Here is a 12,287-nt window from a genome sequence, read left to right as displayed (position 1 = left end):
ACTCCATGCACCATACCCAAACACAACTATACTTAATATACATAATTAAAAATAAAATAAACAGATGGATAATGTGGCATATGCCTTTAATGCCAATTTGGTCTACATAGTGAATTCCAGGACAGCCAGAGCTACATACAGAATAGAAAGATGCTATCTCAATGCCCTCCCACCACATTTTTTTCTGGTTTTAGATTTATGTGTATAAATGTTTTGGCTGAAGGTATATATGTGCACCACAGACATGCCTGTTGTTTGAGGAAGTCTCGGGAGGGCATCAGATGCCATGAAACTGGAGTTACAGATGGTTGTCAGTCACTAAGTGGATGGAGAATAGACTCTGCATCCTCTGGAAGAGCAGAACCATCTTTTGTTGTTGATGCTTTTTGAGGCAGGGTTTCTCTGTGTCCTGGAACTCATTTTGTAAATCAGGCTGGCCTAGATCTCACAGAGAGGTCTGTCTGTCTCTGCCTCCAGAGTGCTGGCATTAATGGCGTGTACCACTACCTCCACTTGTTGGAAAAAAAAAATCTTTTTTGGAAAACAAAAACTAAACAAGAAAGACCGAATTTTTGTATACATGGGAGTATTGGTGAGGCTCAAACCCAGGCCCCTGTTTATAATAGGCAAACACTACTAATGGGCTACACCTTCGGTCCCAGAAGACAACATATTTGTGGCAATAGTAGCTACAATCACATAGAGCAATTTTCTAGGCTTTCTTTGCATTCACGGATTTAAAGCAACTATACCGTTAACTTGGCAATAGATTGTAAATGATATAAGCACTGGGCACTATACTTTCTGAAAGGAAGGGCTCATGCTCGTAACTCCATCACTCAGAAGTCTGAAGCAGGGAGATCTTGAGTTCAAGGTCAGCCTGGGCTAAGTAGAGATACCCATGTCTAGTTTTTCTTTAGGAGAAAAAAGTGTAAGTCAATCACATTAACTTTAACATTGCTAGTAGAGCGAAGGTTGCCTGAGAGAATGTGGCTGCTGTTGGTAACTCCCCAGCTTCTAGAATAGTATCAACCATCTAACAGAAAGGTGTTGGATGAATGGGACATTTTTTTTTTTTATTAAAAATTTCCGCCTCCTCACCTCCTCCTTTTTCCCTCTCCCTCCCTGGAACATTCTTTGGAGCCAGGAATCTCATATTTTTTTTGTCCCTACTGTTATATATAAACTAAGTTACCGATTAAGGAAAATATCTATCTATAATCAGAAAAACTGAAATTTTCTTAGATGTCACATATAAAAAGTAATATTTAAGATGTTTTTCTAGGGGGCTGGAGAGATGGCTCAGTGGTTAAGAGCATTGCCTGCTCTTCCAAAGGTCCTGAGTTCAATTCCCAGCAACCCCATGGTGGCTCACAACCATCTGTAATGAGGTCTGGTGCCCTCTTCTGGCCTGCAGGCATACCCACAGACAGAATATTGTATACATAATAAATAAATATTTTAAAAAAAGAAAAGAAGCCGGGTGGTGGTGGCACACGCCTTTAATCCAGCACTCGGGAGGCAGAGGCAGGTGGATCTCTATTAGTTCCAGGACAGGCTCCAAAGCCACAGAGAAACCCTGTCTCGAAAAACAAAAAAAAACAACAAAAAAAAAAGTACATTAACCAGGTGGTACACGCCTTTAATCCCAGCACTTGGGAGGCAGAGGCAGATGGATCTCTGAGTTTGAGACCAGCCTGGTCCCCACAGCTAATTCCAGGGCAGTCAAGGATATACAGAGACACTCTGTCTTGAAAACCAAAAACCAAACCAAAACAACAATTAAAAAAAAAAAAAAAGAAAACTAAAAAAATAGTACATTAGCCACGTGTAGTGGTGGTGCTGATGGTGGTGTACGTCTTTAATTCTATTTATTTATTTAATTTTATTTATTTATTTATTTATTTTGGTTTTTCAAGACAGGGTTACTCTGTGGCTTTGGAGCCTGTCCTGGAACTAGCTCTGTAGACCAGGTTGGTCTCGAACTCACAGAGATCCGCCTGCCTCTGCCTCACGAGTGCTGGATTAAAGGCGTGTACCATCACCGCCCGGCAAATGAAATTTTTTTTTTTGGTTTTTCGAGACAGGGTTTCTCTGTGGCTTTGGAGTCTGTCCTGGAACTAGCTTTGTAGATGAGGCTGGTCTCGAACTCACAGAGATCCGCCTGCCTCTGCCTCCTGAGTGCTGGGATTAAAGGCGTGCGCCAACACCGCCTGGCACGTCTTTAATTCTTGCACTCAAGGTAGAGGTAGGTGATTTCTGTGAAATCAAGGTTACTTGGTCTAGACTAGCATGGAATATGAGAGAGAGAGAGAGAGAGAGAGAGAGAGAGAGAGAGAGAGGCCCTATCTACTTCCCTATCCCACTCCCGCAAAAGAAAAATGTGTTCATCTTTCTAAGTCTTAGGATTATCATATTAAAGGCATGATTAGAGAATAGAACTGCAATGGCCTCAAGCTATGCTTTGAAAGTTGTTTTTTATTATAAAATTTAAAATTGCACTTATTTGTATGTATTTATGTGTGTGTACTATGGTGCATATGTAAAGTCAGAAACTAACTTTGGGGGCTTGGCTCTCTCCTTCCATCATGTAGGTCCTGGGGGTTGAACTCAGGTCATCGGGTTGAGCAGCAAGTGCCTTTTAACCATCATGCCAGACCTGTTTCTATTTAGAGATGGTCTTGCATTGTAGGCCAAGTTGGCCCCAGACTTTCTATGTAGCCCACAAAGACCTTATACTTAAAATCTTCTTGACTCAGCCTCTTGGGTGCTAGGATTACAGGGATGTGCTTTATAGCATTAAGTTATTCACTGAGAATGCCTCTGTAGGAATAAAAGCATATGCCAGGTATAGTTAGTGAATGTCTGAGATTCCACCACTAAGGCGAGTCTGAAGCCAGTTTGGACTACATAGAGACTCTGAGGACAGAATACTGAGTGGTTAGGTATAGTGGTGGTGGTACATGCCTTCAATCGTAGCTCTCAGAGGAAGAGGTGGGGTGGGGGGACTTCTGTGAATTCAAGGTTACTATAGTCCCCCCCTCTCTCTTGGTGTGTGTGTATATGGAGGGGGAACATGAGCACATAAAGACCACAACATACATGAGAAAGTCAAGGTCAGAGAGGACAACTTGTAGGAGTCCATTCTCTCCATATGGGTCCCCGGGATCAAACTGAAGTCATCAGGTTTTTATGGCAAGTGCCCTGGTAGCACAAGAGATAGTGCCAGGTTGTACTGGAACTCACAGATCCGTCTGCCTGCCTCCCAAGTGCTGGGATTAAAGGTGTGTGCCACCATGCCTGGAACACAAGGCCTTAATTTTTGGGTTTGTGTTTGTTGAGACTGGGTCTTTGTAGCCCTGGCTGTCCTGGAACTCCCTCTATAGACCAGGCTGGCCTCAAAGTCATCAAGATCTGTCAGCCTTTGTCTCCTGAGGGCTGGTATTAAAAGTATATACCACCACTGCCTCTCAAAAAAAAAAAAAAAGATTTAATAAGGATTAAACTGGGCATCCACAGAGAAGAGAGACATGGCTTTCTCCAGAGAGAGTGGTCTATAGGACAGTTTTTAAATTCTTATGCCAGGCTACCTCTTACTAAGTATTCCATTTCCTGTATATAGACTTATAAAAACTATCCTGTCCTTAGACATAGTATATTTCAAGACTAAAATTATTTTAGACTTCTTTATATAACACTTTAAAAATAAATTTATTTTTATTTTACGTGTATTGGTGCGTTGCCATGGGTGTCTGGTTCCCTGGAAGCTGGAGTTATAGACAACTGCCATGGAGGTGCTGGGAACTGGACCTGGGTCCTCTGGAAGAGCATGCTGAGCCATCTCTCCAGACCCTTTTGACTCACTTTTTACAACAAATTTTATTTTGAAAAGAGGGCAACTTAATCAGATTTGAAATGAACTCTTCCTTGTAGAACTGTAGTGTATTTGATAACGAAACTGGACTAGGTCTTTAGAGGGATTTTACGTGTTGAGTGAGTGATAAAAAAGAATATGGCCTCAAATAAGAGTCCTTTAAAAACATTTTAATTACTAATTTTTGAGACAAGGCTTCATTATGTATCCCTTCCTGGCCTGTAACTCCCTATGTAGACCAGACTTGCCTTAAACTTGGAGATTCTCCGCCTCTACCGCTCTGGCGCTGCAATTAAAGGTCTGTGCCACTATTCCTGGTTTATCTGTTAATGAAAAAGGTTTTCTTTTTTTTTTCTTTCTTTCTTTTTTTTGGTTTTTCGAGACAGGGTTTCTCTGTAGCTTTGGAGCCTGACCTGGAACTAGCTCTTATAGCTCAGGCTGGCCTTGAACTCACAGAGATCCTCCTGCCTCTGCCTTCTGAGTGCTGGGATTAAAGGCGTGCGCCACCACCCGCTGGGCTCAAAAAATGATTTCTTTCTTTCCTTGCAGCCCTTCTTCCTTTCTTCCTCTTCTTTTAAGAATGTCAGGCATTGTGGTTCATGTCTGTAATAATCCTAGCCCTTGGGAGGCAGAGGCAAAAAGATCAGGAATTCAGAACAGTCTAGGCCACAGGATACTCTGTCTTCAAAATGAAAACGAAAGTTAAGAATATTTTGGGTAGTTTTCACATAGCAGATTAATTAGAGGAAGGCATGTAGACAGATATTCCCAATTCACTGAGACTTAAGACACCCCTGGGGGTAAGACTGAGTGAGGGTGAGGGAGAGAAACCCTCCTTTGACACCAGACCTTCAAGGAAAAAAATGTTCAAAAGAACAATTTTAAAGATGCAGTCAGTCATACAAAGAGTGAAGAATTATTAGGATCATAGATCTTAAAGCTAATATGGATGGGGGAGATCTGGCTCAATAGTAAAATTGTCTAGCAAGCAGAAGGCCTTGGGTTCTACCCATCACAGAGCCAATGAGAAGAAAAAGGAAAACAAAGTAACACCAAACCACCCAACAAAACCCTCATCTCAGGGTTGGAGAGATGGCTCAGTGGTTAAGAGCTCTAATTGCTCTTCCAGAGGACCTAGGTTCAAATCCCAGCACCTACATGGCAGCTCATAACGACCTGTAACTCTAAGATCTGAAACCTTCACACAGGAGAAAAAGAAATGACTTGAAATGGAGACTGGGATTAAGAAAACAAAAAGACTCTTCTAGAACAGCATGGACAGAACACCAATGTACATAAAATAATATTTTAAAAAACCAGAACAAACAAAAAAAACAAACAAAACCCTCACCTCTCAAGGTTGGTGCATTGCCTAACTTAAGAGGCAGAGGAGGTGGATTTCTCTAAGTTCAGGGCCAGCTCGGTATACACATTGGGTTCCAGGCCATCCAGGGCTATATAGTGAGACTCTGTCTCAAACAAAAAACAAAGAAACCAAACCAACACCAACTTCACATATAAACCCAACCAAAACCTTCAAAATCTTTACTGTCAAATTCTTAATAAGTTAAAATAATTAAAAACAGACAGGTTATTACATTTGTAGGATTATTAGGTATAATGCATGCATCATTACTGTTTTACAGGTTAAAAGAAATATTAATTAACGACGCTTTTGTTTGACGGCTCCTGGAACAAAGATAGATGGGATAATCAACACCAAGACCCAAACTAATACAAGTTTTTAAATGTAATTTTATAAGAATATGGCCTATTAAAATTTGGGGGTACATGAACAGCTTAATGATTGGATAAGCTCGGCCAGGAATCTGTGGAGGCCCAGATCAACCAGAGTAACTCGTGGCACAATACATTATCCAAAGCCTACCCTAGACAACCAAAACACTTGGAGGAAAAAAAAAGGCCCCCGGGGTTACTTTACCCCAGCGAAAACATAACCCTCGTTCTTATTGTTGTGGAGCAGATGTCATTATGGGTGGGGCTGATGAGCAGAGCAGCTGAAACATTTTTGTTGTCCCCCCCACACACACTTTCAAAGAGATAGAAGGGGCTCCAGTAAGGTAAGGAAAGAACGTTCAGTCAGTCATTCATGTTAGACAGAGAAATTTTGATGTGGTAACTGTAGAGGCCACCTTGAGGTTTTTTAAAAAAAAAAAAAAATCCCCCAGGATTAAGTCCTACCCTGGAAGAGACCGTCCCTTTCTCCCCCTGCCGGCTCCTCCTTGGGACACTTGGCTGAGTCTTTCTTTCCCTCCTTCCCACGCTGAGGTGAGGCGGCACGCAAGCAGGGACGCCTGTTTTTCTCTGGCGCGCGGAGGGAACGCAGCGGGTAGGAATCCGGGAGGTAGGAAGGGAAGCGGTCGGCACTGGGGGAGGGGAAGGCAAGGAAGGCTCGCCAGGGACAAGACGGCCTCGGGCAGAGAACCGACTCTCAGGCCGCGGAGCAGAGGTGACGAGGGGAGATCTTTCGCTGTGAGCGGCGCTTCCGGCAGGCCACGGTGGCTGTTTGCCTGGAGCGGGCCTCATCGCGGGGCCCGGCCGGGCGGGGAAGGGGGTCAGGAGAGACAGGAACCCGCGGCTCCCACTTGCCTGAGTCTGAGTGACCAACAACTGGTAATAGTCTTTGCTCGGCGCCGGGCCTTGTCCTACAATTTCAAACAGAGTCTCCGGCAGCCACGACGCCATCTTGGGACGCCACCGCCGTCGCTAAGACAACCAGGAAGGGGCGGGGCTTGACAGGGGTCAGGGGGCCGCAGCCCCAGTTTAAAGCGAAGCCCGCTTTTTAAGTTGGCACTGGGGGTTTTAACTTGGTGTCGTGGTTTCCTTGACCAGGGGTCACGAGGAGCCCTGCTTTGTGAATTTTTTACAATCAGGTCCCGGGGTGACCCGAAGTGGAATTTAGTTCCTGCTAGCGCGGAGGGGCGGGGGTGACCCCAGCGGAGGGATACCAAGTGGAGTGCCACAGTCCCCTTCCTGGTCCCTTGAAGGGATCGGAAGGAGACTCGAAGCTGCGCGCCGAGCGGAGCCGAGCGCTGGGGAGGGAGGGGCGATATGTTGGGCTGTAAATAGGTGGCGGGGCTGGTCCTGCGGAAGATCCCGCAGGCCGGGGCCTCAGGGCAAAGTAGTCCCCCGCTGGAGCCGAGCGGGCGGGGAGGGAGGCGGCGCGGGCGGAGGCGCACGGCGGAGCGGTGCTGCGGCTCAGCTGATAATTGAAGGGACGACCAGCCGCCGCCACCGACGCCGCTGGGGGGGGTGGGGGGAGCCCGTGGAAGTTGCCGTCGCGCCACCGAGTCCGGACCGGAGACTTTGGGGCCTAACTAGGTAATTGGGACGCCGTTCGGAGCGGCGGGATTGGGCCTTGGGGGAGGGGGGAGGCGATGAGGAGGCCTGGGAAGCCTGAGCCGAAAGTCCCCAGCAGCCCGCTCGTGTCATCGTGGCGACGCGGCTCTCGGCCCGACTTGCCGCCGCCGGCGGCGGGGCCGCGGAAGGACCAGCCCGAGGCTGACGGGTGAGGCGCTCGAGCGAGCCCCGCGGCCTCAGGAGCCGGGGCCGACTGGCTTGGGGTGTGTGGGGGAGCGCTGGGTCCCCCCCCCCCTCCCGCTCTGGCCTCCCGCGATGAGGAAGGCCCTAGGCGGAACCTGGGTAGGGCGTGCGGGTCTGGGGGAGCCCAGCGGGGGGCGGGAGGGGACCGGAAGTGGTCTTTGGAGCCTGGAGGGCGTCTAGGAAGAGAGAAAGTGGGGGGCCGGAAGTGCAGGTGGGGGCGTGAAGACGGCAAAGGGTTCCCCGGAAATGGGACGGGGGGCCCGGAAACAGGGAAAGGGAGGTTTTGGGCTGTGGATGGCCCGGAAATGGAAACTGAGGAGCTGCTCGAGTGACAACTGTTGGGAGGCAAGGCTCTGAGGAGGGAGAGGCGGGAGTGACTTTGGGCCGCGGTAAGGGTCTTCCTGTTGAGGGGGACGGTTGGGGGCGGGCGAGCCAACGCGGAGAGGAGGGAGGCTTTTCCAGCCGGGGAAGTCGAGTCTGAGGGAGAAACGACGACGTGCCCGTCGGGCTGGCAGGGGCCGCGGGAGAGGCCGAGAAACTTGGCGGAGGGAAGCAGCATCCTCGGAGAAGACCAGCAGGGGCATAGGACGCAGAGGTTAACCGGGGCCCGGGAGAGGGAGGTGGGCCGATTGTCATCCCGATCGTATTAACATTCAAAGCGAGTCAGGCGATTAATATATGTGGATTACATAAAACCTATTACACGTTTGTCCGTCAGTTCATCTCTTCCTTGTGATCAGCGAGTGCGTTTTTGGTTAGGGAAACAAGTTCCAGGGATGTTCAGAAAACGAAGGTTTTAAGACCCAGCCTCCTGCCGTTCACTTCCTCGGGAATAGCAGATAACCTTAATTAGTTAGAACGGAGAAACATTACTAGAATTAAAAAGAAAGAAAATGCAGATGGGGGTGGTGGTGGTGGCTAAATTACACCTTGTGACTAACTCTAGGTGGACGGGAGGGGACTGATTACCTCTGAGGTGAAGAGGGAAACAGCAAGGGGCGGCTTCCCACCCTTCCAGCAGATTGGTTTCTGTTACTACGTTTTGTTTTTTTTCTGGGAGAGGCTTTAGCTGTAGCTTCTTGCCGGGGTGCTGGGTTTTATTTAGTGTCCTCGCTCCGTTAATTGGGGGCGGGAATGTTACTAGGTAAACGTGGGGGTGGGGTGGGGGTGGGAGGGGCGGTTGATAGCGCACTCTGTTCCGAGTGGGTCTAACCGCTCTCCTGTCTCCCTAGTTTGAGCTCGCGATCTGGCCTGGGCTGCCAAATCACCCGATCTTCAGGCTTTCATCGGTTTGTAGGCCTTGTAGTGGTGTCTTTTTTAAAACTTACTCTTTTTCTTGATTCTAGATATTTTTAGCATTAAAATTTTTAAAGACTTGGCAAGTTGAGGCTTAGAATCTCATCTCTTAAAAACAACAAAAATACGTGGTAGAAAGTTGAAAGAGCTTTTATTGAATAGGGTAAAAAACTGATGCGGGGAACAAAGGTCTTAGTTGTGTTAAAAAAAAGGCAAGAGGCCTGTATATGAGGCCTTGTTTGTGTCGCATTTGGAGTTATTACAAACTTAGGGATAATAAATTGTGGAGGGCATTACAGAGGCCTATTTTCTTATGTTTATGCAGCTACTTCAGTATTAAATCTTAAGACAGTATTGACTTTACTCCTTTTTTCATGTTTAGTCCAAGACCTGGTATGGTTTTCTACTTGGTTGCTGCTGGGCTTTGTATATGACTGCTTGTCTAGGACTGTACCAATACAATAATTGCAAAGCTCTTTTATTGTTTCCATCTGCTTCACTGTTTCAGGGTTGTGAGAAGTGTTTAAGTGTGCTCAGCTGACATTCCGTTGTTCTCTGATCAGGCATTTTGTTTTAGCTTTTCGAATACTTTCTAGAAGTTTGAGAACTCTTGGCAGTTCCAGAAAGTGCTATTGTAAAATTAGAAAATATTGCCAGGTGGTAAAGGCCCATGCCTTCCTTGCCTTTAATCCTAGCGCTGGGGAGGTGGAGGCAAGCGGATCTTGAGTTTGGTCTACAAAGTGAGTTCCAGGACACCCTGGTCTTGAACAAACCAAAATAAAATTAAAAAATTAATGTTTTTTATTTTAATCAATAAAATTATTTATTTCCAAGATATTTATTCAAGCTCCCAAAACAACTGAGTTATTTTTGTTTTGAATTGCTGAAATAAAGCCAAATTAAAGTTTGAAAGCAAATGACTTTCATTTAGTTAGAGCTTAAATCAGTGCAGACTTTACAACCAAGCCTTCTGTCCCAGTTTGGAAGGGTCTGCTAGGTCACCCCCTCAGTCTTGTTCTCTCCTTTGCTTCAGTCTTTCTGTCTCTGAATCATCCGTACTGGGACTGTCTGTGCTGTTCTAGAAGAGTCTTTGCTTTCTTAATCCTAGTCTCCATTTCAAGTTATTTCTTTCGTAGTCCTATGACTTTTTGTCCTGCAATGTTTGGGTACCACTACAGTTACTATCTCTTTAACATCTTTCTTAAAACATCACTGTCTACATTTGAGAATACTTTTTAAGTGTGTTATGTTCTTTTCAGGCATTCTTTTTTTCTCCTTGCAGTGCGAACCTCACTTTTCCGTGTACTCTGTAACCTTTACCTTCGAGCACATCATGTGAAGGGCATCAGCTGAAGCTATTTATTTTTTTTATTTTTTTCTGAGAAAGGGTTTCTCTGTGTAACAGTTCTGGCTGTCCTGGGACTCGCTCTGTAGACCAGGCTGACCTCAGATCTCAGAGATCTGCCTGATTCTGCCTCCTGTTTGCTGGGATTAAACCTGTATGCTACCACTGCCTGGCAGTATTTAGTGGTGTTTTTTGTTTGGTTGGTTGGTTGGTTGGTTTTTCTTTTTTTTTTGATTTTTCAAGATAGGGTTTTTCTGTAGCTTTGGAGCCTGTCCTGGAACTAGCTCTTGTAGACCAGGCTGGCCTCGAACTCACAAAAAGGCCCGCCTGCCTCTGCCTCCGGAATGGTGGGATTAAAGCCGTCCGCCATCACTGCCCAGCGCAGTATTTAGTTTTTAAGACAGGGTTTTTCCCTCTATAGCCCTGGCTGTCCTGGAACACAAGCAGATCTGCTTGTCTCTGGAATTAATGATCTTGAAAGGGGAGTACGTTTTGGAGTGCTGTTTATTTTTATTCAAATTATAATGTGTTACCTGGTTAAGGTTTTATGGTTCTATTTTATTTTTGAATAATCTTGGGGCTGGAGAGATTGCTCCATTGCCTGCTCTTCCAAAAGTCCTGAGTTCAATTCCCAGCAACCACATGGTGGCTCACAGCCATCTGTAACGAGGTCTGGTGCCCTCGTCTGGCTAGCATGCATACACACAAACAGAATATTGTATACATAATAAATAAATAAATATTTAAAAAAATAAAAAAGAAAAATAAGTATTTTTTACTTTATATGTATGGGTGTTTTACCTTCATGTATGCTTGTGTGTCATTTGTGTGCTTGGTCCCCACTGAGGCCAGAAGAGGGCATTGGATCCCTTGGAACTGGAATTACAGACAGTTGTGAGCCATAGAGTAGGGGCTGGGAATCCCTATTCTCTGGAAAAGTAGCCAGTGCTCTGAATTGATGAACCTTCTCTCTAATCCCTTATTCTGTTTAAAGAGACATCTCTTAGAGAAGACACATTACTGAATTGAAAGTTGATGTTAACAGTATTGATGTGACTTTAGGTCCCTTAATCTACTCCATTTTATCGCTAATATGTGAATAGGCAGTATTTTCCACCAGGTGACTTTGGAAACCCAGAAAATATAATTAGTGGGAAAAAAAATCCAGCCGCTCAAGAAGGATATTCATATTAGAAAATTATGGTAGATGTTAGTGGGTCTTAAGTAAGGCAGAGTTGATAGAGCTATAAACTACTAATTGATTGGTAGTGAAACTTAAGCCCAAGTTTAGTATTAAAGTGAAAAAAAAGGCAAGTTTTATCTAGGTTTGCATTAACATTCCTGCTACTTGATGTATGTCCCACAGCTAAACTTGTTAATCCTACTTAGAGAAATGTGAGTCTTTTTTTAAAGTTTATTTTGAGTGTGTTTTACCTGCATGTGTGTATGTGTACAACATGCTATTTATACCTGGTACCTACAAAGGTCAGAAAAGTGTTTTGGATCCCTTGGGACTGGAGCTACCATGTGGATACTAGGAGTTGAATCTGGGCCCAGACAGTGGTGTTGCATGCCTTTAATCCTAGGACTTGGGAGGCAGAGGCTGGCGGATCTCTGAGTTTGAGACCAGCCTGGTCTACAGAGTGAGTTCCAGGACAGGTTCCAAAGCTACAGAGAAATCTTCTCTCTATAAAACAAAAAACAAAACAAGCAAAAGGATAAGTGCTCTTAACTGCTGAGCCATCTCTACAGGGCACCTTGTTTGCACATTTTTATTACTGACAGAATTTGTACTTTTTCTGATTTGTGGCTCTCACATAACTTTTTTCTTGTGTCTTATTTAGCCCAGCTTGGAACTCTGTATTGATGATGACCTTAACCTACTGATCTCCGGTGTCCACCTCAGGTGCTCTGATTCCCAGCTGACTTTTTAGTGTTAAGGGAAGTGGTTTTGTAGACTTTTTTTTGTTTGTTTGTTTCTGTTGCTTTGGTGCTTGTCCTGGAACTGTCTTGTAGACCAGGCTGGCCTCGAACTCACAGAGATCTGCCACCCAAGTGTTGGGATTAAAGGCATGTACCACTGTCAGCTGTCTTGTAGAATCTTATAGAATCTAGGGAGTTTTGGTTTTTTTTTAAAGATTCAGTTTTCATCTATTTTATGTATATGAGTGCTCTGTTTGCACATATGCCTGCATGATAGAAAAGAGC

General features: G+C 45.3%; 2 protein-coding genes across 12 annotated transcripts in view; one reads left to right on the top strand and one right to left on the bottom strand.

The window, feature by feature from the left end:
- The window catches only part of Fbxo36 (F-box protein 36), a 70,834-nt gene extending 64,242 nt beyond the window's left edge, over positions 1–6,592 (bottom strand). The window contains exon 1 of the mRNA XM_041650045.1: positions 6,485–6,592. Coding sequence (XP_041505979.1) covers positions 6,485–6,580 — 96 coding nt within the window. The 5' untranslated portion in view covers positions 6,581–6,592. The remainder of the gene's footprint in view (positions 1–6,484) is intronic.
- Positions 6,223–12,287, top strand: part of Trip12 (thyroid hormone receptor interactor 12) — a 120,688-nt gene continuing 114,623 nt past the window's right edge. For 5 of the 11 annotated variants that reach the window (XM_041650043.1, XM_041650042.1, XM_041650041.1 and 2 more), the window contains exon 1: positions 6,938–7,216. The gene's annotated coding sequence lies outside the window, so the exon portion shown is untranslated. Of the gene's footprint in view, positions 6,240–6,922; positions 7,217–12,287 lie in introns of those variants that run through there. The other 6 variants (XM_041650040.1, XM_041650037.1, XM_041650036.1 and 3 more) reach the window with 3 other exon arrangements.

This window comes from Microtus oregoni, unplaced genomic scaffold (genome assembly GCF_018167655.1).
Source record: "Microtus oregoni isolate MIOR12 unplaced genomic scaffold, Mior012 000004F_ref0000308, whole genome shotgun sequence".
Classification (NCBI taxonomy): Eukaryota; Metazoa; Chordata; class Mammalia; order Rodentia; family Cricetidae; genus Microtus; species Microtus oregoni.
This window is presented reverse-complemented; position numbering and strand designations above follow the sequence as displayed.